The following is a 27425-nucleotide window of genomic DNA, read 5'->3' as shown; positions in this document are numbered from 1 at the left end:
CAGGTCACCTCCATGCCACAGCCCTGATCTCCCTTGAAAGGGAGAGACAGGGATTTTGGAGGAGAGTGATGCCCACAGAGGCGTTTGTCTGCCTGGGTCCAGGGTCACTGCCTGTCATAGTGCAGCCAGAACAGGCACTGGGGCCCCCATCTTCTCTGTCCCATGGTGGACACAAAACGTTCTTGCTCTTTGTGACTTGCTGCCTTGAAGGACCTGTACGTGCTGCCAGCACTGAAGCGTACTGAAGCAACTGTGCTGTGCAGGGGACCTCCAGGAAGTCAGGCATCCCATGCTGCCTCTGGAATCCTGAGCCATAAGGAGGGACCTCAAGGACCTGGTTGAGGGCCATTGTGGTCCTCTCCAGAGAAGCTGCCAACAGAGCTGCTGCCCACCTTGACTGTGCAATGAGGGGTGAGAAACGAGCAGGGGATGGAGCAGCTGCTCCTCCCCAGGGAAGAAGAGACTCCTGTGAGCTTAATTCAAGAGACACATGTTTATTGGGAGAGCTCCCGCACCTGGTAGGGCGTGGGGAGGATCTACTGCTTGCTGGGTCCGTACCCTGCTGGGCCCTGCTGCTCCTGGACACATGCAAGGGGAAGAGCATGATCTCGTTCTGAGGGTCGGGCTGCTCTTTGCACTCCCAACTAGCAGCATGTGGACAGGCTCTCCGTGGGCAAGAGGAGCTGTTGACTGGCAGAGGTGGTGTCTCTGCCCCAGGACTCCTGTGCCTGGCCGTTCTCATGGGGGCACGAGCCTGGTGCGAGCGGTCTGCGGCAGAAGTCACCCATGCTGAACCAGTGGGATATGTATGGTGGACCCACACAGATGGACCTGCTGTGATTGCTGGGTGGCAGCAGCCCTCTTCTGGCCCTGCAGCCTCTTTGCTCTGTCCTCAGGTGGAAGCCTTTCTCCCACTGTCCCTTCCATTCCTGTGTGTGGGGCTACAACATCAGATGGAGCCCAAGTCTGAGAGCCTTCACTGTCAGGCAGGCTGTGGCACAGGGCTTTGCTGGTCTTGGGGCAGAGTCTCCTGGAGCCAACTGTGTCCTGGGCGCTTCCCTTGCCCTTCTCTGCTCCTCTATAGTCACAGCTCTATAAGGCAGCGGGGTGCCTTGCCTTGCGTACAGGCTGCTCCAGCCATAAAGCTAGCAGCTGCTTCTGCAGGTCTTCAGCAACTCGGCTAGCCCTGTGGAAATCAGTGAGGGCTGTGAGGAGCTCTGCCAGATGGGGGATCTGAAGGCTGTTCCCTGTAGAGGCTGGAGATGGTGGCATAGCTGAGGGTCTCTCCTCATGGAAGGGTCTTCTGCTTGGACGAGCTGCCATGTCTGATGGCAGCTCAGGTGTCCCCAGGTCCACACTGGAGCTGCTCTGACCTTCCAGTAGGTGGTCTGCACATCCCCTTGTGTCCCAGGGCCCTCCTCATTCCCATTGGTGCCTGGCAGGGTCTCCTTGCTGGCCGTGCTGCTGTCGGTTGTGCCCCCATGCTCCCCTTTGCATGGGAGTATATCCACGTCCTCCTGGAGCATTTCTTGTGCCAATCCCTGGAGGGCTGCTGGTCCAGAGTGGACTGGAGTTTGTGTCCCTTGGGGGCACGTGTCCACAGGGTCTTTAGCCTCTTCCTGTGGGCCAGGAGGCTGTCCTGCTGGCTTCCTGATGGGAGCCTGCCTGTCTCTGTAGCAGAAGGGTGGGGGCAGAGCGGTAGGGCAGCACAGGGTGCATCTGTGGAGCAGGAGGCTGAGCAGCTTTTTACTCCAGGACGCGGTCTTCAAGGTTCTTCCCGTATTCCAGGACCTTGACTGGCAGCCCAAAGCACCGTTGTACCTGTTTTTTGAGAATGTGAAACTCCAGCCGCCTTTTCACAGCCTCATCCAGGAAGGGCAGGACCCGCACGATGGGAACGTTCACCACGTCACGCTCTTCTGGCTGCTGAGGTGATGGAGGAGCTGAGGCTGAAACATTTTGTGGGGTCTCTTCCACATTGGCTGGCTGGCCCAGTAGCTGCTCCAGCTGGGATTCTGGGATGAGGCCCTCTAAGGTTTCCTGGTCTTTGTTGTGGTGGAGAGGCATTCCCATTTCTCTGGAGTGGACCTCAGGCACCTGTGAAGATGGAGTGGGAGCATCCAACTGGATCTCCAGATCTTGCTGGTGCTGCTGCATGCAACCAGCCTCAAGGCAGCTGGCCACTTCCTCCTGGCAGGCTGGGTGAGTTGTGGGGCTAGGCTGCTCCTCCAGGTCGGTGCTGGGATCGCTCAAGCCAGTCTGGTAGCTGGAGGCATAAGCCTTGCCTGCTCCACCCAAAAGAGTGGGGAGAGATGCCCATGAAGAACAGGGAACATCACTCGCTGTGGTGGAAGTGCAGGAGTCATTGTTTGAAGAGGACAGAGACACCTCTGAAGTGGAGGTCGTGATGGAAGTGTGGGAGTCTTCTGTCAAAGGGGGCAGAGGGATGCTTGAAGAGGGCTCAACTTCACTGTCCGTGATGGAAGTCCGGGAGCTCTTGCTGTCCTCAGGCATCTCCTGGTTGAGCCTGTTGAGGAGGAGAAGGAGGAGGAGGAGGAGGAAGGAAAGTCTGAGCCCAGCACTCCTGAGTAACTGAGGCATTTCTTCCTGCCCTGAAGAAGGGGCAGGCTGCTGTGGGGTCCCACCCATCGTGTTCCCACCACTGGGCAACCAGGTCACTTCCCAAGGCAGGACAGTCATGACTGTAACGTGCCCCCTCCCAGCTTGCTGGCCACAGCATCTCCCTCTGCCACCCCAGGAAAAGAGGGGGACGCTGTCAGCTCTCCCCAACAGAGGTCGGTCCCTCTGCAAGAGCATCTCCCCTCATGTTTTAGAGCCATGGATTTCCCCATGCCCTGCCCAAGCGGTAGCCATGCCTCCCCCGCCCCCTTCCCTCCTCAGTGGCCTCACATGTCCATGTGTCTTGTTAGGTCCTCAAGGGCCCTGTTGAACTGGTGCAGTGCTTCAAACAGGCCACCCATCTCTGGGCGTGTGGGCGAGCTGCAGAGGGGCACAGGGCAGCGTTAGTGGGACCTCCTGTGGTGGGGGATACCGGAGAAGGCTGTTGTGCTCCACGTGGGACAGATCCACTTACCACGTTCTCCAGCAGCGTAAAGGGTCCAGGATGGCAAATGCTGCAGGCAGAGGAGACAGAGTGAGCAGATGTGGCATCCCTGCATGGGGTGGTGGGCACACACGGCCAGGAGGTGTCTTTGCAGGGCATCTGCCCTTGCCCAGGGGCTGCTCACCTCTGGCATTACCCTTATTGGCTCTGTGCCATCGCTTCTTTGGCCTCCTTTCCTGCACAGGGAAGGAAAGCAGAGGGTGAGAGGGGAACGTTCCCCGCCGCCTCAGCGGCACCAGCTCAAGCACAGAGCCCGGCCAGGGCCAGGCCAGCGCGTGCCTGGAGCCTGCTGGCCCCGGCTGGCTGGGGTCTGGCTGGGAAACAGCCTCCCCTGCCCGGCAGAGCCCCTCCAGCCCATCTTTGGGGTTACCCCAAGGTCCTTGCTGAACCCCCACTCTGCCAGGCAGAGTTTGGCTCAGCACCAGCACTGACTCCTACCTGGCGCTTGGTCATGGTAAAAGCAAAGCCGTGGACAGCCACGATCAGCAGGAGGCAGAGTAAAAAGCAGCAGGAATCGCTGGTTGCTAGACTGGGCAACCAGGTCACTTCCCAAGGCAGGACAGTCATGACTGTAACGTGCCCGAGGGAGACAAGGAGAGCTTGAGGAGGAGCAGCTGGATGCAGCTCGCAGCCCACTCACTCTTCCTTCCCCGCTCGGGAGCGTCTCATTGCCTGGCAGTCTGCAGGCAAAGTGCCGCCTGGCCTCGCTCAGCCCCACAGACAAATTCCCCCCCGTTTGTGATGCAGGCATGGCACTGGGCTGTCAGCCGTTCTCTTTGGGGTTACCAGCGCTCAGCCATGGCAACGTTTGTGATGCAGGGGCAATAGGACAGGTGACCCTCCCCGGGCTGAGCTGAATAGAAGGAAGTGATGGTCACCTGAGGACTGGACAAAGGCCAGCACAGCTGTAGCAAGCTCAGCACAGCTGGGCCATGGCTAGCCCACCCCATCTGAAGACCTGGCCTTCTGCAGAGCCATGCAAATCCTTTGTCTTCTCATCAGGAAGGGTCAAATCCTCAGTCCTGGCCTGCACTGCCCCTTCCAAGAGCCTTGCAACAAAGGCAGCTAATGGTATCCTGGGCTGCATTAGACAAAGTACAGACAGCAGGTCAAGGGAGGTGCTCCTTCATCTTTATTCAGCACTACTGAGGCCACACGTGGAATGCTGTGTCCAGTTCTGGGCTCCTCAGTACAACAGAGACATGGACATACTGGGCAGAGCCTAAGGGCCTCTAAGATGATGAAGGGACAGGAGCTTCTCCCGTATCAGGAAAGGCTCAGAATGCTAAGTGTTTAGCTTAGAGATGAGAAAGCTCAGGGAGTGATCATATCGAAGTATGTAAATATCTGAAGGGAGTATGCAAAGAGCCAGGCTCTTTCCAGTGGTGCCCAGTGACAGGACCAGAGGCAACAGGCTCAGACTGAAATACGGGAGGTTCTGTCTAAACATCAGGGAACACTTTTTCACTTTGAGGTTGACTGAGTGCTGGTAAAGTTTTCCCAGGGACTTGTTCTCCACCAAGTTCATCACCTGTGTATCTGAGATCTTTATTCAGGGAAAAAAACCTGTGCCTTACAGTAATGATTTAGTAGTTAGTAGAGACAGAGCTAAAAAGTTTTTACCACCACACAGAGGAAGTCTATATAGATGGATATAATTGATAGAAGACATTTGCTTGAAAGAATCTGTGCTCAGTTTTAAATATAGTCTCAGTAGCTGGCATCACTGCTGGAGCAAAGAATGGGATGAATGTCTGTTCCTACAAAGGATATTATTTAGTTACCAGTCCCACGTCTGTGGTCACTGTAAAGCTAACAGCTGGATTTTGGTGGACCCAAATTCCTGCCCTTCCTCCTGTCCATAGCAGAGCTGAGGTTCTTCGTCATTCCTGGAGATGGCTGGCTTTGACCAGAATGAGACGTCCTGAGTGTCCTCAGAGCATGAAAGTTTCTGAGGGACTTGAACATCATACTTTTGAAAAAAAAGTTCAGCTATACCCTGTCTGCTGTTTACGAGGCACATAGAAAACAAACAAGATGCTATAAATACACAGATGGAGGTATCCACACCAGGACGAAAGTTTCGTGGAGCTTACTGAACCTGAACCAAATGCCATTTTCTTTTCTTGAGAGATAAGCAAATAATGATTGTGATGGGCCATAACCAAGAGAAAGGAATGCAAAACCTCGCCAGTCATACTCTGCTTGCAGTGTCTTTTCCTTTGGCTCATTTGGTTGAAGCCTTGTGCTGTTTCATACACCCAATGTGCATCACCTGTGGTGTGACGTCTGACCACATTCAGATGTAGCAAATCCTCACTGTTCGCAGCAAACATCACACGCTGTCGTGATGTACGACAAATTTGCCAGCACTTACTGACTTTTTTGCTGGAAACAGAAGTATTTTTACAATAATCTTGGTGAAACACAGTGTATATGATTAGAAAGGAGGAGAAAAAAAAATTGAAGTTCAGGATGGAGCTCCTCTGCTGGAATAAGCTAAGCAGGGCCATCAGGCAGGACAGCGCATGAATATGTGAGCAGCGGATGGTGATGAATCAGAAGAAGGCAGGAAGGAATCTGCTGAGGGGGCAGGAGAGCAGCCTCACGCCAGCAGACACTGCGCTTTGTATCATTTCCCGTCTGTCTGTCTTGCGGTTGCTGTGTAGCGCGTGGCTTTTGAAGTCCCAAGAGCTCGGACTGAAGGAGCCTGTCCTATGCAGGTTCTCATGTTCCTGTTATTCTGCTTATGCAAGGGAGGAAGGCCAAAAGGTTGTCCAAAGTTCTTCAGGAGCAAGAATCATGGTGAAATACAACACCAGCGCTGAATGTCTTCATTGCTGAAACCTGTGCCTTTTTATGCTTCCTTGGGAACAGACCTCTTGGAGGCAAAATCTGGCTAATGGAGCCACGTGTGTGTCTTCCTTCCTTCCTGCTGGAAAGCCAGGCCAAGGGGAAGAACCAGCTGGATTCTGAGCAAGTGCAAAACAGAGTGTATTTTTTATTGTTGACACCCCCAAATTTCAGCTACATTGAATTGCAGGACAACTGTAACCATTTCAGGATTCTAGTATGGCAGCTCCTCTATATACTCCTGGCTGCTAACATCAGATGAACAATGTGTGTGCTTGTTAAGTACAGGAGCACTTTTAGGAGGTCCTCTTACACTGACTAAGATTAGAAGTACAGCAAAATGGATTAAATTAACATGATTAAGAAATACTCCCTTCCTAGGGAGTATACCCTGACTGTCGCAGTAACCTAGTGTTGATAGCTGAGTCAAGTGCAATACCTACGTAGACCCCTGCGTTAGTATGGACAGTTAGGAGCCACTAGTAGGTAGCAGTTGCAAAAGTCTTTATTTTCCATGAGTTTCACAGCAATAGGGAAAGAAAGCAGACTCCATTAGTGCCTGTACTGAGGGAGAGGCTGCAGTCTGAGTTCAGACTATGTTAGATAATTGAATGGAGAGAGAACAAGCTTTGTAATGAATGCTTCAAACATGGGAAAAGACTGGTTAATCCCACTGCTCACACGATGACTTGTTTTTCCTGTCACTGCTCAGAAGACTTCTAACACAGAGAGACAGGAACGATTTGTAAAGATCAGATAAAACCAGCAGGCAGGTTAGAGTCCAGCGACAGCCCTCGCTCTGCCGCAGACCTTGTGAGGGGCAGTGTTGATGCACGTGGTCTGAGGTAGGTCCTGCGCTGTTTTGCAGAGGCAGACAGAGGTGACATGGTCCCCGACACCAGTGAGCTGGGTAAGCGGCTGTGTTTGTGGCAGATTATGGCAGCAGACAGAGTTCCTGAAGCCTCCAGCTATTTTCTGACCACCTGCATGGGATGGAAAGCAGGAGCTCGGCAGGCGATGTGACTCCTGGGGAACCCACATGGGGAACTGAGGGGTAGCCTATCTCTCAGCTCCTCTGGCAGATGTGGTAAGTGCCATTTCAGCTAACACAGAAGAAGTTTGAAAGTTGACTTCTGGAGCTAAAATTGTGACGCTCTGCAGTTTAAGCTAGTGTGACCAGGCTAGAGATGCTCCTATTTTTCATCGGCACAGGGAGGGTCTTGTATGAGACGCTCAGAAATCAATGGTATAGGCTGTGAATTACATGAATTGTAATCTGGCTCTTAATTCTTTTCCAATTAAATAAATAAACTACTTTAAAACTTGCTTCTGCCACCATTGTATAATCCATTTGCTATGTAGCATGTCAGCCATATTATAGCTGTGTAAATTCAGTAAGGCTTTTTTTTTTGTTGTTGTTGTGAATGAGAATTATGCAAGTAATGACAGATAACACATCTCCAAGCATTCAGCCCTAGTAATTCCTGAGTCCTAAAAATGGCTAGGAACTAATAGAGATACACTCAACACTTCAAGTATCTATCACTTGCCTCAGGAGTAATGCAGCTTGTCAATTGCTCACCAGGCTACAGATGAATAAATCCTGCAGAAAAGTTTCTAAGCAAAGTAGCATTTCGTTCCTGCTTTGTTAAGTGCTTCCTGAGGGCCAGGCAAAAAGCCTTACTGTGTTCAGTCACCATAAGAACCTGCCATGTGCTTTGGCTGTGCGGGGTTGCCTGGCAAAACCTCACCAACGTTACCTGCCCACACCCCCATTCACACCATGGCTGAGACTTTCCAAGACATGAAGGTGTTTAGTGAAGAATAAATAGCAAAATAGTGGTCTCCAGGGGTTTATTTCTTCCTGACAATTTATCAAGCTTATCTGGTCTTATTAAAGAAACCCTTCTGGTCCTTGACTGTTGGAGGATGCTAATTAGAATCATAGAATCATGGAATAGTTTGGGTTGGAAGGGACCCCAAAGATCATCTAGTTCCAACACTCCTGCCATGGGCAGGGACAACCTCCACTACACCAGGTTGCTCAGAGTCTCATCCAACCTGGCCTTGAAAACTTCCAGGGATGGGGCACTCACTACTTCTCTGGGCAACCTGTTCCAGTGCCTCACCACCCTCTGAGTGAAGAATTTCTTCCTTAAATCTAATAGAAATCTTCCCTCTTTCAGTTTAAAGCTATTGCCCCTTCTTCTATCACTACATGTCCTTGTAAAAAGTCCCTCTCCAGCTTTCCTGTAGTCTCCCATTAAGTACTGGAAGGCTGCAATAAGATCACCCCAGAGCCTTCTCTTAGGCTTTCTTGTGCTCAAGGATGCTGACAAGATTACTGATGAAAATGAAAAAAAAAAATACAATAGTTTATGATTCTCTAGGGTGAAAGCATCAGCGTCTGTGTGGGTGTTAAATTTCAGGATGACTTGTGTTTGGTCAGGTGTTCATAAACCTTGTACTCGGAGTGTGCTCTGTCCCTTAAGCCATCTGCCTATGTGTTTCTTCTGGCCTTTCTCACCTTTGCCGATGCAGTTCTTAAGCTTTTCCAGCCAAGTTTGAACCGCTTGACACCCTGCTTGACTGTAGCCATGAAGTACGTAAGTTGAAATTAAATAAATTGTGACATAAATTAAATAAAAATTTCAACTTTTTCTATCCATACTACTTAGGAATATGTACTACAAGTATCTAGAAGGTGGCAAGATTTAAAGAACTCAAACTGGACAAAGTAATTCTCACCAAGTACATCTATACTGGTAGATAAAATGAGGCTGGAGTGGGGGTTCAGCCATGCGCTCACGATTGCAGGCACGTGCAGTTGTGAACACGCACCCCGTCATTGTTGGCTCGTACCAACCATCACTTTCCCAACAACACCCCGGTGCCATCTGGGGAACACCACAGACCGATGACTGCTCCCAGTGATCAGCTTTCCCTCAGCCCCAGTGCATAGGGGCGGAAAGAGAGTTCAGCCATATGAATGTGAGCTGTGCTGTGCCACTTTGCCTTGGGGCTAGCAAATGGTCCCTGGCCTATTTCATTTATTAATAAAGATCGAAGAGATAAGCCAAAACTGGATGCAATCTGTTAAGTGATTTTAAAACTAAAGTAATTTTTAAATGTGAAATTGGGCATTTAAAAACTATTAAGTGTAAATTATTTCCATCCTAGAGACATGATGAAGGAACTGGGTTGGACGCACTTGTGCACATGTTTTGGCAGAGGACAAGCACAGCAGGGATAAAAGTTAAGAACGCAAAGCTCCAGAGTCATACTTCCCTTTTGTGGCTGGGTTCATGAAAGCTGTGTACCTGGTGGAGCCGGTCGTGGTGCACTGATGTGTCCTGTCCCCTGCTGTGATGATGCGGCAGCAGCTGGATGGTGGCACAGCTCCCTGCTTGGGTCTCTGCTGGCCCTCCTTCCTATGAAAATCAGGATATTTCCAGGACACATCCACCCGGGCCTAGGAGTTCAGGGACATTGCTGGCTTCACCAGCCTACCTGAAGCCAGAGTGATCAAGGGAGCATTGAGTGAATTTTTAAAGCAAAGACAGATTCTCCTTTTTAAAAAAGGTTGTCCACTGGCTTTTGTGGTGCCTGTTGAGGGTCTTTTTCATCATATTTTAATACAGTAGCCAGGCTGCAAAAAACATGCTGGGCCTGCTTATCTGCCTTTATATCTTCTATAGTAAATAGAAGCCTCATCTTTCCAGCAGCATTGTTCAGACGAGGATTTTCTTTCACAAAACTCAGTTAAACATCTTTCAGTTAAGCATCTTTCAACAAACTGAGGTTTTTTCCCTCAGTATGAGCAACTACAAAAAGATGTGCCATCAGTCTGCAACGTGCCAGCAGCTAGATAGGTGTTTAGTGGGTGGGAAGGCGAAGAACATGAGAAAAGGAGTGACAAAAGCCTGAGGGATGAAACGTTAGCCCAGGCAGTTTTACTGAGGCAGTGAAGAGGGAAGAAAATATTTTACTCTTTTTTCATGCACTTCCATCCCTCCACAGTTCCCTCTCTGCAGCACTCGCTTGAAGCGTACCCCAGTAAGGAATGGTTCCCTGGGACCACTGCTCCCCCTTTTTCTCCTTGGGATCTCAATCACAAGGATTTCCATGGTTCATGCTGCAAGGAATGGGAAGGCTTAGAGTGGGCAATGGGCATGTGAAGCAGCAGGGCCTGGGACGTAGGGGTATCACTATGTAAGAGCGTTTGTGAAAAAGTCCAGAGTGGGGTTCCAAACCACCGCGCAGAAGAAGGGAGGGAGACTGGAGATCTGAGGTCCTCTTGGGCCATGTCTTGTGCTATTTCCTGGGCCAAATCATGGATCTTTGTCTAACCCTGGTGGGGTTCAGGCCCCTGGGGTGCTTGCATTGCAGCCAGGCTGGTTTGCACAAATACAGCCCAAAGGGCTTCCAGAGCGGATGTTAATAACCATCCAGCCTTGGCGGAGTTTGTTTCCCAGGAAGCTGCAAAACCTGCCTGAGAAGATGGGTGAGTACCTGGGCCGCAGGCAGCCCAAGTGCTTCCTTAAAAGGCTTTTGGAGACCATCCATGAGCAGCATAACACTTGGGATTTTGCAAAGTGCTCGTCTCCATCCTTAACTCTGCTCCTTTTGCAGTCACTGGTGAGTTTTCACTGGCGATATGGCAATACCTGAGAGTGAATCACACAAAAGCCCTACACCTAGAACTCCACGGCCTTGGGAATGCTGCACCATTGCTGCACCATTGCTGCCAGCCCAGATGTTCCCCCAGCCTGAAGCAGCCTCGTAGCTCCCTGGAGAACTCCTTGCCTTGGCACTGGAAGGCAAAGCAGAGGGCAAGTCCTACTCCTCCTCTTTTCATCTAATATCTGAGCATGGCGCAGCATGAACACCTCTCAGAAATGACATCGGGTGTCAAAACAGCAAATAACAACCTACTATTTATTATGTATTTATTGCTAACCTACTGTTCGTCTGGGATAATGGGATAATGAGCTGCTAACAGACTTAGACAGTGATTTTCAGTTAGCACAGGTTTCCACAGTGAGTTTTTTTGAGACGTCAGAGAGTAAAGTGTGCTAGGTATATAATTAATGGCATTCTGTCAATGTATGGACTGTATTATTTTATATACCGTGTAACAGAATATAAAGGATACTATATTTTACGGTATGTGTGGAGGCAGGATTGAGGTAGTACTTCCAAACTCACCATCTCATTTTCAGATCAAAAATTCTCTACCTCACTGCTGCGTTGTTTCTAGCTGTGTTTGTAGATTGACAGCAGAAATCATTTTGAGCATTAAGAAACAGCATCTCTTTCTGAAATGCAGCCAAGTCCTGGAATGAAAGAGCAAACATTAGCAGTGTATAATCAGGCTCCCAGCAGTTCAGAAGAGGAAGTAATAAATATCTCATTTACCTGGGACTGCAGGAGGAACAGAGCATGCTGCATGCAAGGACCCATCTGGGCCTCAGAAGGAATCTTGAGCGAGTTCTCCTGGTGCAAAAAGTAGGCATAGGTGCTCCTGCGACCACTCTACTTGGGTGTAATTTTCATCTTGTATTTCTTAAACTTTCCCTTCAGCAAAACAGTTCATTTTCATGGTTTATGAGTTTGTTAGTGAGAAAGACAAACTGTTACCAATCAAATTCCGCCCCCCATCCCGCAGCTCTCCCTGACTGTTCTGTGAAGCCAGGATTAGTTGGTTAAGTTTTGCTGAAATCAAGCAGATATTTTACCCAAGAATCATTCACCAAGAAGAGCTGTGCTGATTCCAGGTGTGGAAAGAGCCATGTGATGCATATGCCTACCGACCTTTTAGAGTCTAGGAAAAGAGCTGGGATCTCTTGCAGGAGCACAAGTGACACTATGTCTCAGACTGTACAGGAGATCAGGCTCTGAATCCAGACTAGATCTATTATTTGATAGCTTTGATTATCTCAGGAAATCTCACACCCCAGGTCTGTGTTTCTGAACTATATCTTTCAAAATGACTTTACTGCCTACCTGCTGAGGTAAGAACTCAACAATGGGAGTTCACCACTCCCAAACCCACATTCCAACTTTATAGTATATAAAATGTGCCTCAGTTTAATTCTCAGTTTAAACTTCTTTTTTGCTTCAACTTTAATATTTATTGCCTATAATTATACTGAATCTGTAACAGAAATGAGCACTACATGACTGTTTTATTTCTAACTTTAAATAATGGTGAAATATTTTAAATGAAGTACATATTACATTCCCATATACTATATACACTATGCTCACCTTTAAAATGTGTTTTAATGTATTAGGATACACATTTTACGATGGAAATTGTATCATGGCCAATTATTAAAGATGCTGCAGATCTGTAGTTGCCATTAATTGATAGAATCACTTGTGTTCAATGTCTCTTAGGACTTGGTCTTCAGAGATGATGCAGTACATTAGTGAAATGATCATCAAATATTGGCCTGCTCTTATTCCTTGTAACTTCAATGGAAATATGACTGACATCAGTGTAGTTTTGTGTCAATAGTTTCATTGATAAAAAAACATTGTGTTCAAAATTCCTTCCTTACTTGTGCCTAGGAACTCGTTTTTTTTATTGTTTGCATAGATGAAAAGCAGTATAGTGTCAGAGTGACTCATGAATGAAAGTTAAGTACATTACAGTGGGTGCTAATGCAACTTGAAAGAGTTGGGTAAATAAAACCCCCAGAAGGGAAATTTACTATATTTTTTTCCATTAAAGATCAGCTGAACTTTGTGTTTATCAGTCAGGAACGTAACAAGTTCTGGCTAGTTCCTATGGTTTAGAAACTTTTCACCTTGCGATTTTGATGCTTTATTTCCAAGCTCTGAGGGAGAATTTTGTTCAAAGTTTGATTTAATCTAGATTCTATTGTAATTTCTTTGGATAGAACAAAAGCAGAACATTTATTTCAACCTGGTATGTTTTTAGGTTTTTTTTTAATGAAGAAATCACATGATGAAAGTGTAACTCCAAAGTGTTAGTTCTCAAAGCTGCACAGCGCTTCACATCTGTCCTGACTTGCATAACCTCTATGCATTGAACAACCATCTTTAACGAGGGAGCTGTTAAAATCTGCTGTGTTCCCATAGTGAGATGTGTGGTCAAGAAAATAAAAGATTTTCAATTGTCTTTAAGAGCACTCTGGCTTACTTTGACTTATTATTGTCTTTCTGTATCTTTTAAACATCGTATAATAAACCTCTTTGTCTGCTTGTAGGAAAACAGGTCGCATACCCAACCCCCTCTTTTTATTTCCACATGTCTCTATGACTACCTGCTTACAAACATCCTCTGTGGAGGGGGAGCAAAAGAAACAAGTAGATTCCTGCACCACCGTCACTCTTGCTTTGCGCTTTGTCCCAACCGGAATATACCCGCGCACATTGATTTTCCTGTGTGTGCTGCAGTGCTATGTGTGTGCATTTAGGTACTGGTATGTCGTTCACAGAAACACCCTTCCCAGAGGAAGCTTTTCACTCTTCACCTGGATTATTTACCTGCATCTGTGAAACCTGTTGCATTTATTCTCCCCTTCTGTTGCAGTCAGCCTTGTGTAATATCTCTCGAATCCTCTGTGGATGGAGAGGTGAAGAACCTTAACTTGGCAGCACGCAAGAGGCTGGAAATCGGTGCTATTTACAACTTGCCAGACATTATGAACAAGAAAATGTAAAAAGGAAAAAAAAACCACAACATAATGGGCTAATAATCACACTTGTCCCTCCTGTACAGTTACCTGCAAATAATGAAATTGCCTGTAAATTATTAGTCACACCCAGGGAAGGTAAAATGCTCCTGATTTTACTTCCGCATGCACTACACTGAGCTTTACGTGAATACAGGTGTAATAGCCATGATTCACATCCCAAGAGGTCTTTTTCCCCTTTGGGGAAAATGAAACAATTAAAGCTATTCAAGGGTCTTTGTGGTATAACAGAACACGCTGTATATTGTGGCATGAATGTTGTCTTCTGAGACACATGACATGTCAGTTTTGCAATCAAATTTTCAGGGAATTACAGAAAAAAATAGTTTGGAAGCAAGCTCTGGAGATGTCTAGCTTGACCCCTGCTCCGAGGGGTAGCTAGATGAGATTGCTCAGAGGGTTTGTCCAGACAAGTTTTGAAAAATCTCTAAGGATGGAGACTACAACACCTGCACATTATCCAGAATGTAAGTTTTGGAGGAAAAAAAAGAATTGTGAGATGATCCCAGAGAAATATTTGGAAAATATTTAATTAATTAACTCTAATACTAAGTCTGTATTTCTGGTATAGTGTGTTCTTTTCACTTTAAATTATTGTTATCGTGCCTTTGCAGAAATGCGTTATATTGTGCTCTGTTGACGATGCATAAAGGTAAAAGCATGGAAAACATGAAGAGGTGTGATGAGAGGTTGAGATAAGCTGGGAGATCAGGACGCACCTGAGAGCTTCACCCCCACCCAGCAGATGGGTGATGTTTTGCAGGAGAGAGTTCTATTTCTTCTTCTTTTCCTCTCTGCTGGGCAAGGTTAGATTTAGATCTTATCTGAGTGCAGACTCTGTATTGCTTTAACAGGCACAATCCCTGGGCTGTGAACATGGTTACAAAAAGAGTTTATTTCTTTGTACCTTAAAAATCAGCAGGAAAGGGAATAAACTCTGCTGCTATACAATATTTTAGTACTGGGGACAATATAGATATATTGATGAAAAATAATACATCTTTAAGTGTCATTATGACAGCAGTATGAAAATAAACACTGAATGAGAATACAGGTATATAATTATTCATTGTACTGAAGCAAGTAAAAATCTACACTTAATTATTTCATGAACAATAGAACAGTTTAAGCCAGAAAGGTTGAGGGAGGGTCATTCCGACCATATAGGCTGATGGTGCATTTACCTGAGGGGAAGAAAATAGAGGTTCAGCTGAACAAAGACATTTTCCCATGTAAAAAAATTTCCCTGTTCCTTGAAGAAAGACAATTCTCTCATCACTGTACAAGAGGCAGGCACAGCTCTGTTTGGAGAGCTTGGGAACAGCAGTGGAAAGCTGCTACCTCAGCATTCCCATAAAGAGTACACCTCCAATCTATATATACATACATATAAAAATATATATTCACATATATATTTATATGTATATATATGCTCTCTGACTAGACTTCATAGCCTCCCTTTCACAAGAGTCAATCAAGTGTTGCTTTGGAACTAATCTTGATATCTTCCATGATAACAAAAAATTCCGTTTGTTCCCAGATCCCAATCCACTGCAAACACTTCTCACAATCTCTGGGTACTCAAACCCCTTCCAGTACTTAAAGCACATACCAGCCACTGTAAGTTATCCTTAAATACCACATGCAAATGTTTACATTTGTGGAAACTTAAGTTTCTGCTTCTTCTTTCTTCCTATCTTGGTCTCAGAGCCACCAAATTCTTGTGCAGTTATCGATAGCGCTCGTTAACATCAACAGCTGTGTTGCAAGCCCCTGGCTAGAAAGCCCGTGATAAATACTACGCTGATCCCTACCTGCTTTCTGTACTTCAACATGGGCAAGAAGTGTCAAATTAAGCTCAGCCCACCTGCCCAAGCTGGGCAGGACATCCGTGGTTTTGTGTGGTTATTCGTACCGTGGGGTGCAGCTTCACTAGGCAGCTCTTTTAATAATGTAATCCAAAAGTGAAAAGGTAATGTTTACCAAACCTGTTTCAAAATGGCTGATAAATCAAATAAATGAGTGTTTATTGAGGCTGTTGCTAGGTACTTACTGTTATTGAGATAATTGTATGACTCAGCTAAGCCAGACAAAGAGCTCCACTGTTGCTCTAAAATACCGACTGACACCAGAGTAAGGGGAGAAACTTTGCTCTTTCTTCTCAACTTTTTCACAAGGCTAATCACTTGGCTCATTTATCATCCCATCATCCACTTTTACAGCCACCTTCCAATGCTTTCTTCCCATAAAACCAAGAAGCAAACACTGACCCTTCTGCAGAACCCCTTCATAGAATCATAGAATGGTTAGGGTTGGAAGGGACCTCAAAGATCATCTAGTCCCAACCCCCCTGCCATGGGCAGAGAAATCCTCCACTACACCAGGTTGCCCAAAGCCGCATCCAACCTGGCCTTGAACACCTCCAAGGATGGGGCATCCACAACTTCTCTGGGCAACCTGTTCCAGTACCTCACCACCCTCAATGTAAAGAATTTCTTTCTTATATCTGACCTAAATCTGCCCTCTTTCAGTTTCAGATCTCTTAAATCTGCCCTCTTCAGTTTAAGATGCTCTTTCATCCACAGCATCATGGTGATGGGTTTTCATTATCAACACCAAGGTTTGGGGACAGACCTTTCTTTTATGTCTTTTCTGTATTATTACGTTATTATATTCATGCTTTTTTCTGTTAGGCATCTGCATAAACCGTAAGGTCCTAGCTGTTCAAAGCATATGTTTAATAAATAATTGGGGCAAGTTTTGTGAGGAGAGGTAGTCATTTATAAGACCAGGTGATAAATATAGAAACAGCTGACAAGCTTTCAGGCACACAAGCTCTTCTTCAGGTCAAACTTGTTGCTTGAAAGCCTCTCTTCTTTTCCAACTAGATGTGTGTTTTTTCCAATAAAAGCTATTTCCTCTCCCTGAAATTCTCACTGCACACGTTCCTAACTCTCCTGGGTACAAAGACAAGGCTACTAATAAACAACAAACAGTATTCGATGAGGTAGGCTGTTAATGGAGATTTTAGGATAGAAATTACATCATACAACTCATGCCTCATGTTTTTCATCTAAAAAATTTGAAGTATTTTAAAAAGATGGCTACTAACAATTATAGAAAATTCTCCTCACTTCTGAGAGGAAGGCGTGAAGTACATGAAGTCTAGTGCACAGAAAAAGATTTATATCTGCAGATTAAGGGAATACTAAGAGCATATACCTGCCCTCCAATTAAACTCCCTCTTGCTTACACATTGATTTTATTATTTTAATGTAATAGGCTTTTTTTTCATTCCAAAGTAGCATGTCTTATATTCTGCTGATGGTAGTTTGCATAGCTGAGTGATAAAGGATATTTGAAATCACAGGGGCGTGTTTACTTCAAATGTTTCCAGTCCATTAGTCTCAAGTTGTACCAGTCCAGATTTGGAGTAACCCTGTCAGCAGTGGTGTTATAATCAGATTTACACAGATATATCTGAGAGTAGAGTTTATGACTGGGTAGTTTTATTCTGTAGCAGGTTTGTTGTGATTTTTTTTTCATCTTCAACAAAATAAATGTTATATTGGAATGGAGCAGTATTTCACTTGCTCAAGACTGTATTTTGATGAGAAAATCTTCTGGTATATGTCAGAGAGATCACTGCTTTTTAGCAACAAACACCTTCACTACCTGGAAATGCTTGACATTTATTCAAAACAGCCCACCAACACTTTCTCTACTGTATCATCCAGTCATAACTGATAAAATAAAGTCTGCCCTTTTAACAAATTCTGGAGGCTTACAGCTCAAGGTCTGAACTAGGCTTCGAAGCAGGAAGTGGGCTTTGTTTGAACTGCCTAACCCTTGCATTTGATTTCTTGAATTAATGTTTTACCTGTAACTAGAAATGTTTTCACTGAAGGAAGAAAATCCTGCTGCTGATTTAACACCTCTTACACTCCTAAATATGTCATTGAAAAAAAATGCAATGCCTAAGGTGTCTTTTTGCTTTTGCTGGTCATGAGCATACATAACATTAAGCATGTCTTGGAGTCTGGAGCCAGCGTCCCAGATAAGATGCTTTATTAATGGGTCTTCGTGGATACCCAGAGTGAGAAAACTGGGAGAAATATCACCAGAATGATCCACTGTACAGAGGCATGTTTATGAGTTATTTGTGAGTGCTAAAGGAAAGTAAGTGAAAGGTGGAGCAGAAATCCTCTCCTAAATTCTACACGTGACTCGGGGAGGAGTAAATGATAGCATGACCCCAACCCTCTCTGTCAACCTCCTCCAACCTCTAGGATATAACTCCTAATTGTTATACTGGTACAATCAAGAGCTGGTATTTTTTCTCCTGTCATCCCTTTGCGAGGTTGGGGTGGTACCGCTCTGCCCCTTGGGAAAGGGGAGGATTGTTGCTGCTGAGATTGTTGATGGCACTGAAAACTAAAAGTGGGTCAAGATCCAAGGTTTGATGATCTGTTTTTCTCCAGAGGGCAGAAGGACTTTTCAAGCCATTAGCTGTCTAAATTCAAGAGACTCTTTTGCAAGCATATGCAAAGCGGCCACCATTGGAAGATGATAATGGTGTTAATTCAAAAAGATATTTTTAATGCTGGAGAAAGTTAAGAGGCAGCAGCTCTTCATCAGGATGTCCCTTAATGTGTCTCAGAATTGGGCTAGTTCAGCTCCCTGCTGAGAGGACAGCAAGAGCCTTTTCATGGTCCCCTATTCCACGTCCCTGCTGTGAAGAGTAGCAGCCATGAGTGCCTTTCTCTGCTACAGCTTTGGGCAGGAGAGAAAACCCTCAGCCTTTTTGATGTCAAATTATTTTACAGGCCAGATGCTAAATATGTTACCTTCCTCCCCCAGTGTCTGCTAAGAACCTTTTTTGACAATGTAATTTACTAGCAAGTTCAGTAGCAGTGACTTCCCCTTAAAACACTTCCCCTCAGGTACAAAACTGAATTTTTAACTAAATTGTCCTGTGGGGTTTTTTAAACTCTGATTTTGATTACATTGTGTTTTCATTGAAAACAGTGGGAAACCTATTTGGTGGAGGGGGTCTAAATACTGAAAATACTTAGTCTTTCAGCCCCTTGAGGCTTGGAAAAAATTGGCATACTTCAATTTATAGCTGATTCTTGTAATTCACAAGGTAAGCTTCCCTTCCCCCTCTTTTTTTTTTTTTTTTTCTGTTTGCAAGCAAACAGAGTGAAAGAAACATTTTTTTCTTTTTTTTAACAAATAGTTTCAGTTCTCCCAGCTGAACACTTGCATTCGCCTCCTGTGCAGCCCAGCCAGACCTTGCTTACAGACTGGAAATCCTCAAGGGACTAACTCTACCAGAAGATACCGATTCCTTTCATTCCTTTTCCATTACCAGTTCCTTAAACAGTGCTAAACAGAGTGGAAATGCGGCTGCACACCCTTGGTCGTCCTGATCTACCATTTTCCCAAGGGCGAAGCAGCCTGTTTGCAAGTGGTAGAAACACTACCACCTTCAGTATGAGCAAGCATGACTGGCTGAACTGGTGAAATGGTTTTGGATTCACGCTGTCTTGTAGCAGCCTTATTACGCCACACCTAGGTCATCTACAGTAGGAACTGTTTTGATGAAGGACAAATTGTTTATTTTTGTGTTAACCCTGTAATCCGTTAATGAATTTGCACAGTTCCAAAAAGTGAGTGGGAAGGAGGGGAGGTGTACAAAGGGAAAGCTGTATCAAAACTTTAACGTTGCTGAATGACTCGTCTAATTGAATGTATTTACTAGAAATAACAGGAGTCATAGGAAAACAAAAACCAAAGTGTCTGGCATTTGGTGCCATCTGATCCATAACCTGAAGTTGGAAGGGCAATTTCCTAGTTTTCCCTCAAGGTAGTGTATGCATTCATATTGTTTGGATTATATTTGTACCGTTAAGCATCCCATCCAGGAGCGACCGTCTCTCCACTGACCCCAACCTGTTCAGACGCCTCCGTGCTGCAGGGAGCACTTAACACATGCAATGCATTTAACCAGGGGCAGGATCGCCGCCTGGGAACAGCCTTGGGAAGGTCGAGGGTTGTGTGTTCAGTGTCTGCTCCAGTGACCTCCTGTAGCACCAAACCAGGCTCGTGAGCGGAGACCTCCTGACCCTGTGTGAAGAGTCTGTCCAGATCTTCCCCTAGACAGAGCAAATAAGTCAAGCACATGGTCCTGATGGCCTTAGAGGGTTTCCTTACCTGCAATAGTACTTTTGCATGTACTCCTCACTTACTGCAGTGCAAAGGGATGCACTGAGCTAACATAGCTTGAGGGATCAAGTGAGGAAGGCTAAAGCCCTGAAGGAATTGAATTTGGCAAGGGATATAAAAAGCAATAAGAAATGCTTCTATAGGTATGTAGGGGACAAAAGGAAGTCCAAGGAGAATGTAGGCCCCCTCCGGAAGGATACTGGTGCTCTGGTCACCCGGGACATAGAGAAGGCTGAGGTACTCAATGAATTTTTTGCCTCAGTCTTCACTGATAAAGCCTCTTGTCTTACCACCCAAGCTGTGGAAAGAACTAGCAGGGACTGTGAGGATGAACCACCGCCCACTGTACTTGAAGAGCAGGTTCGGGAACATCTGAGGAACTTGAAGGTGCACAAGTCCATGGGACCTGATGAGATCCATCCGCGGGTCCTGAAGGAACTGGCGGATGAAGTTGCCAAGCCACTGGCCATTGTATTTGAGAAGTCACGACGGTCTGGCGAGGTCCCCGATGACTGGAAGAGAGGGAACATAACCTCCATTTTTAAAAAGGGGAACAAGGAGGACCCGGGCAACTACAGGCCGGTCAGCCTCACCTCTGTGCCTGGCAAGGTCATGGAGCAGATTCTCCTGGGAACCATGCTAAGGCACATGGAGAGCAAGGAGGTGGTGGGTGACAGCCAACATGGCTTCACCAAAGGCAGATCGTGCCTGACCAACTTGGTGGCCTTTTACGATGGGGTGACAGCATCGGTGGACAAGGGTCAACCAACGGATGTCATCTACCTGGACTTGTGCAAAGCTTTTGACACTGTCCCGCACGACATTCTTCTCTCTAAATTAGAGAGTCATGGGTTTGATGGATGGACCACTCGGTGGATAAGGAATTGGCTCAATGGCCGCACTCAGAGAGTAGTGGTCAACGGCTCGATGTCCAAGTGGAGACCGGTCACGAGTGGCGTCCCTCAGGGGTCCGTGTTGGGCCCGGCCCTCTTCAACATCTTTGTCGGTGACGTGGACAGTGGCATGGAGTGCACCCTCAGCAAGTTCGCCGATGACACCAAGCTGTGTGGTGCCGTCGACACGCTGGAAGGGAGGGATGCCATCCAGAGGGACCTCAACAGGCTGGAGAGGTGGGCCCGTACCAACCTCATGAAGTTCAACCAGGCCAAGTGCAAGGTCCTACATCTGGGTCGTGGCAATCCCAGGCACAAATACAGACTGGGTGGAGAATGGATCGTGAGCAGCCCTGAGGAGGACTTGGGAGTACTGGTGGACGAGAAGCTCAATATGAGCCGGCAATGTGCTCTTGCGGCCCAGAAGGCCAACCGCATCCTGGGCTGCATCAAGAGGAGCGTGGCCAGCAGGTCGAGGGAGGTGATTCTCCCCCTCTACTCTGCCCTCGTGAGACCTCACTTGGAGTATTGCGTCCAGTTCTGGAGTCCCCAACATAAGAAGGACATGGACCAGTTGGAGAGGGTCCAGAGGAGGGCCATGAAGATGATAAGAGGGCTGGAGCACCTTTCCTATGAGGACAGGCTGAAAGAGTTGGGGCTGTTCAGCCTGGAGAAGAGGAGGCTCCGGGGTGACCTTATAGCGGTCTTCCAGTACCTCAAGGTGGCCTACAAGAAAGATGGGGAGAGGCTGTTCAGGAGGGCCTGTTGTGATAGGACAAGAGGTAATGGTTTTAAAATAGAGGGAGGTAGATTCAGGTTGGATATTAGGAAAAAATTTTTTACCATGAGAGTTGTAGAACACTGGAACAGGTTGCCCAGAGAGGTGGTGGATGCTCCATCCCTGGAGACGTTCAAGGCCCAGTTGGATGAGGCCCTGAGCAACCTGATCTAGTTGGAGATATCCCTGTTCCTTGCAGGGGGGTTGGACTAGATGACCTTTGAAGGTCCCTTCCAGCCCTAACGATTCTATGATTCTATGATTCTATGATTCTATATCTAACATATTTCGCAATATGCATGTCCTTCATTGGGACAGTAACTTTGGTTACAGCTCTAAGCTGCTCTGTCTGGCCATATCTCCATATGTCTGTCTGCAGTTGCATGAGTTCGTCTTTTTCACCCTCACCTATGATTAACAGTCTGAGCTGCTGTGCGTAGTATATAGCAGAGTAAACTGTGGGGTGAAGTTTGCAATATGTCCTAATTTCAACTTTAAAATACTAACCTCTTAAATAAAAGCAGCTGCACAGAGCAATTATCCAGCATGAAAATAAAATGCTAAACAATTGGATTCAGGAAGCCTCTGAAGAGTGTTTGTGCTCATCTCCCTAAGAACTACAGCTGTTACAAGTTCAGTAAATAAATTACCTCTGCTTTTTTTTTCACATGCAGGCACAAAAGAAATTTTCTTTCATATAGGAATATTTAAAAATAAATTTTGGAGACTCATGTATGCATGCACAGAAACACACATGTGTACACACATCGTAATTAATCATAGAATGGTTTAGGTTGGAAGGGACCTCAAAGATAATCTAGTTCCAACCCTCCTGCCATGGGCAGGGACAACCTCCACTACACCAGGTTGCTCAAAGCCCTATCCAACCTGGTCGTGAACACTTCCAGGGATGGGGCAGCCACAACTTCTCTGAGCAACCTGTTCCAGTGCCTTACCACCCTCAGAGTGAAGGATTTCTTCCTTACATTTAACGTAAATCTCCCCTCTTTCAGTTTAAAGCCATTGCCCCTTCTCCTATCACTGCATGCCCTTGGAAAAAGTCCCTCTGCAGCTTTCCTGTAGGCCCCCTTTAGGTACTGGAAGGCTGCTGTAAGGTCTCCCCAGAGCCTTCTCTTCTCCAGGCTGAACAGCCCCAACTTTCTCAGCCTGTCTTCATAGGAGAGATGCTCCAGCCCTCCGATCATCTTTGTGGCCCTCCTCTGGACTCATTCCAACAGGTCCATGTCCTTCTTATGTTAATCTGTTACAGCTGTAGCTATAGGAAGCCACATTTAGAATATGGAAAGTCTGTTGTGCTTAAGAGTTATGCTTTGTCAAAGCATTAAACAGCATATATGTTGCATGCTGGAGCAATGTAATGCCAAGGTGCTGCTCCTGCAGCAGAATTAGTGTCACTTCTATTTATAATGGTAATGCTTGCAGCTTGCATTAAAGCAGCTGCATTGGGGTTTTTTAGGTAAATTTCAGAAGTAATGAAAAGACAGTCCTCCCTGTCAATTTCACTAGATTGTTTTTTCCCATCCGGAGGCAAACATCATCCCCTGATGCCTCTAGTTAATGATGAAGGAGCCTGCTGGGATGTCCTTAGCACCTTTCAATTGACCACAGGGGTTTTCTAGATCCAGATAGGGTTTGACACTGTTGCCAAGAGCACTGCTGCTTCTGTACCCCGTTTGCTGTCAGTGTGGAGGTGTCACCCCCATCCCCACCACTGCAGCCTGGCCAAGGACCCTGGGGCCAAGGCTGTCCCCCATTTTTCCACCACACCTCACTGTACGTCTCATGATGGAGGACTTTGGGGGTGGATATGGGGGTAGACTGGTGGTCTCGCTTCACTGCCAGTCCCCCCTCCTCTCTCCCTCTTCACTTTTCTGTTTTCTTAAATTAAAAATAAGAATGTTGGTCTTAAGCTGACACCTAGGGAAGAGGAAAAACTGGGTGAGCATATACAATGGCTCTCCAAGTGCTTTCCCAGACTCTAGCTACTCCAGAATCAGGGATTTTCTCAGCCTGTTCAGCAAAGCTCTTTTTCAAGCCTCTCCATGAAGCTCTGCAACCTCCCTGAATCCACAGCACCTTTTGGAAAGGGGTGCCACACATCTACTATTCACTGAGTCCAAGAATTGACTCTTTTTGCCTGTTTGGAACCTGGCTCCTGTGTATTAGGTGTCACACTTGTGTTCAAAGAGACAGCCAGAGATCCATCCCTGCCTGCCCCATGAGCCAGGCACAGCTTTGTAAACCTCAGTATGTTCCCTTCCATAATGAAGAGTTAGGAACCCTTTCAGCACATCAAACTAATTCAAAACAATTAAATCCTCCTCACAGGGGCTGTTTCCCAATTCAGAAAGGCCAGGCTTAATCACCTAGATGTTCCTCACACAAATATGCAGACACCTGGGAAACCAAATAACATGTCCATCTTGGTGGTGACTGGCACTTAGCAACATGAGCACGACGAGCCTGAAGGTTGAAAATAAGCTGAAATTTGTTGGGGAATGTCCAGTCCACTGCCTGGCCCCAGCAGGGGCACCAAAGCTTTACCTCTGCCCCAGCAGAAGAAACCACAGAAGGCTCTCAGCTGCTACTCCCACAGCTCTGAGTCCTCTGAGATCTCCAAAGCTGCCATTTCTCTCCTAAACTACCTCCACCACCTCAGTTTACTCTTGATGGTTTATAGTGAACCTGCATCACCTCAGCCCCTCCAGCCATCTCAGCTCTGGGCACAACCACAGGTCAGTCTGCAACGTCCCTGCTCTGTGGAGAGGGATGAGCCACATTTCAGCAGAGCCCACATTGCAGTGGACCCTCCCGAGCAGAGCCCTTCCCTCTCTACCTCTTCCCATGTTTTATCCCTCCCCTGTGCTGCTTTGCCCCATAGCCACAGGCTGCAGTTACTAATAGCAACTAATCAAGAGGCAGGACAGCCCCAGGTGAACCAGGAGAGGTCAACCTAAAAGCAATGGCTTAAGAGCAGCTGAAAAGAGATTGTCCAAAAGCAGTCTGAAAGCAATTATTCTCCAGCTAACATTACCCCTCAGCGTAAATAACTCCTCCTGACCTCTTCAAGCCTTTGATTTGCTCCATTTGAGAAGTTCTGCTGTTGCCATCTGTCCGACAAGCCTCACCTTTCTCCAAGCAGCCGTCTGGGCTGGTGCTGCACCTCTGCCATTGCCAGCTCACCTGGAGCGGGTGACCGGAACGGTGTCTGCTCTTCCGCGAGCTCCTGGCAGCTCCAGATGATGGCATCTCGCAGGCTCCTCACAGTGCTCTGCAGTGTTCCTCCAATACTCTTTGGGTTATTTTTGCCTTTTCCACGGGGCTTATAAATGTACAAACAATGGCTTGAAGCTTTAAAAGCTCCCTTTTGGTATCCACAAAGAAGAGCTTTCCCGATTTTTTCCAAGAATGCTCTAGAAGTGGAAGGGGCCCCTCAGCAGGTATTGAACGAGGTGCATTTAAGCCAAAAAAACCCTTTCTGTGGGACCTTATGGATGTTAAGCCTGTACACGATTTCAAAAAAGGTAGCTGAACCAATTCATACACGGAAAAAGTCCACAGTGGGTATTAAATGCCAAGTCAGTACCTCTGGTGCAGGAGACCCCGTGCTATGAGCGAGAGGGGCTGGGACACCGCTCTGAGGCAGGCTGGCTGCATGTTTGCCCTGGTCCCACTTCCTGGACCAGACAGGACAGTGACTGCACCAGAACACTGATCGCACCAGAACACTGCGCTGGGCAGATGGCTGATCCCATCTGCAGCCATCCTTACGCTCTCTTGTAGTGTGCCAGTATGACTGCAGGGGCAAAACCTTCAGCTGATTTTAACATGATAATGAACACATTTGTGAGGGAAATGACATAATCTGGTGACTACAATGCAGTGTCCTGGATTTGCTCATCTTGTAGACTCCTTCCAGCCCTTTTCTTCTCACGTCAGCTGGAGCCCTCACCTTTTTCCAAGTGTCAGATTTGAAGGTGTGATCTGTGTCATATCAAATAAGAGCTCAAATTCCTTGTTTTTCCTGGAGTAGGGCCAAAAGTGAAACTCCTGTGTTTTCTCTGGATTTGACTCCAGACTCTCACTGAGATTAGAGATACCTGAAATTTGGCCCATGCTTGTCCACGTGTTTTACAATTCTCAGGATCCTTGAGGCAAGCAGGGAGGCAATGTCTGATTTTTGACGAAAGACCATGCTAGGGAAAAACTTTATTGTTTTAGTTGAAGTCCACGTGGTTATCCCTACTCTGAATGCATCATAACGAATCCTTTATCTTAATTGTACTAAGGATTTCATTAGAGAGTTCTCTGCAGAGATTATGACATAAGAAGAGGAAAAGAAAGGGGTTGCAAAACATGGGAAATGCAAAAGCAATTTTTACATACACTTATGCTCTGTAACAATGGGCTGTCATTGTCCGGGTCCCCAGTAAATATTCAGTGCAGTATTTGCCTGCATTTTATAAAACCAAGAAAGTTAATTAACGAGGACACAGTAGCTGGGCATTGCAAAGCATTTATTCTAATTAGAAGAGTGTCCCTTACCCAAACACAAGAATGAAATGTCACATAAGGGAAGTAGCAATGAAAGTTTTCCAAGTGAATGTCTAAATACAGAGTTTTGTCAATAGTAAGAATCTAAGCCTGCGGTTTGATCTTCAGAAAATATGTCCAGCATTTTTTAAAATCAAACCACTGTTTAAATACCTCACTGTGGAATTAAGAGCCTATTTAAGGTCTTGTTATTGATGCCTCACCTGGTAAATATTTGAGGAATTTGCTATAAAAACATTTTTTTCTTACATTTTTTCTCAGTTGAGTATAAGTCAACAAGTTCAGTGAATTTTTAAAGGCAGATGTGTGTTACTCCCTGCTGCGCAGTATATAGGAACTTCAGGCACTTTATAGAAATATTCAGAACTATGGAGACTTGCATATGAGTTGTTGCTATTTTTTCCTAAAACGTGTTAAATTAGGTGTTAATGTTCTGATCTTGCAAATATTTATGCCAATAAATAACTTGAGTCAAAGGGGAAACATTGCTTACATGTGTAACATTAGTTCCAATCACAAAAGCATGCAAGACTGGAGTTTCATCTAGTAAATGTTCACTTGCTGAAATTAAAATCATAAAAGGTCATGATCCTATTAACAGTGTACGTTTTGGCAACATCATTTGGGATATTTTATCTCGTAGGGTGCCATCAGTAATTTAATGGCTTATTATTGAAGAGGCTCTGTTGCAACCAGGTGGCAGGCCTGTTCATATCTTCTACATGAGGGGATACAGGATAACCCGTCTGACTCAGTCTCCCACGTGTTCCACTACAGTTGCCCAGAACTGATCTGGGATCCCAACAACAAAAGTCTGTTCACCAGGAAATGTCAAAACATAAAATCCAGTACTTTTCAGAAATATGTTGGTTTTGATCAAACCCACTTTGACAGCTGCTTTTAACAGTCAAACAAAATTCTGGTTACATTTAGAGAGGCCCATCGCAGACTAGCAGAGCAGACAAGCGTTTGACAGATTTCAAGAGCCCCACTTCCATTAACTGGTTTAGCTCAAGCAGAGTAGAGACTTAAACCTTACTCTCACACATACAGGGAGAACAGCCTGACTGTTCAGTTTACCTCACTCTTCACTTTCCACGTTTTCTGGCTAGTCCCAAGGGTGATGTGTACTCCTGACGCATTCGTACACGTTGGGAACTAAAGCAAAAGCATCCAGTACTGCAGGCTCTTTCGAAGGGCAGCAGCACCGCTCAGCGAGTACAGCCATGCACTGGTATTGCATCTAA

At 46.1% G+C, this 27425-nt stretch overlaps 1 protein-coding gene across 1 annotated transcript; it reads right to left on the bottom strand.

Annotated features, from left to right (window-relative positions):
- Nucleotides 1-1746: 1746 nt before the first annotated feature.
- Nucleotides 1747-2649, bottom strand: LOC147529191 (uncharacterized). The gene has a single exon (XM_086625465.1). It carries the CDS (start codon nucleotides 2647-2649, stop codon nucleotides 1747-1749), a length of 903 nt encoding a protein of 300 aa, XP_086481591.1.
- Nucleotides 2650-27425: the final 24776 nt, after the last annotated feature.

This window comes from Tauraco erythrolophus, chromosome 2 (assembly GCF_009769465.1).
Source record: "Tauraco erythrolophus isolate bTauEry1 chromosome 2, bTauEry1.pri, whole genome shotgun sequence".
In the NCBI taxonomy this organism is placed as follows: domain Eukaryota; kingdom Metazoa; phylum Chordata; class Aves; order Musophagiformes; family Musophagidae; genus Tauraco; species Tauraco erythrolophus.
This window is presented reverse-complemented; position numbering and strand designations above follow the sequence as displayed.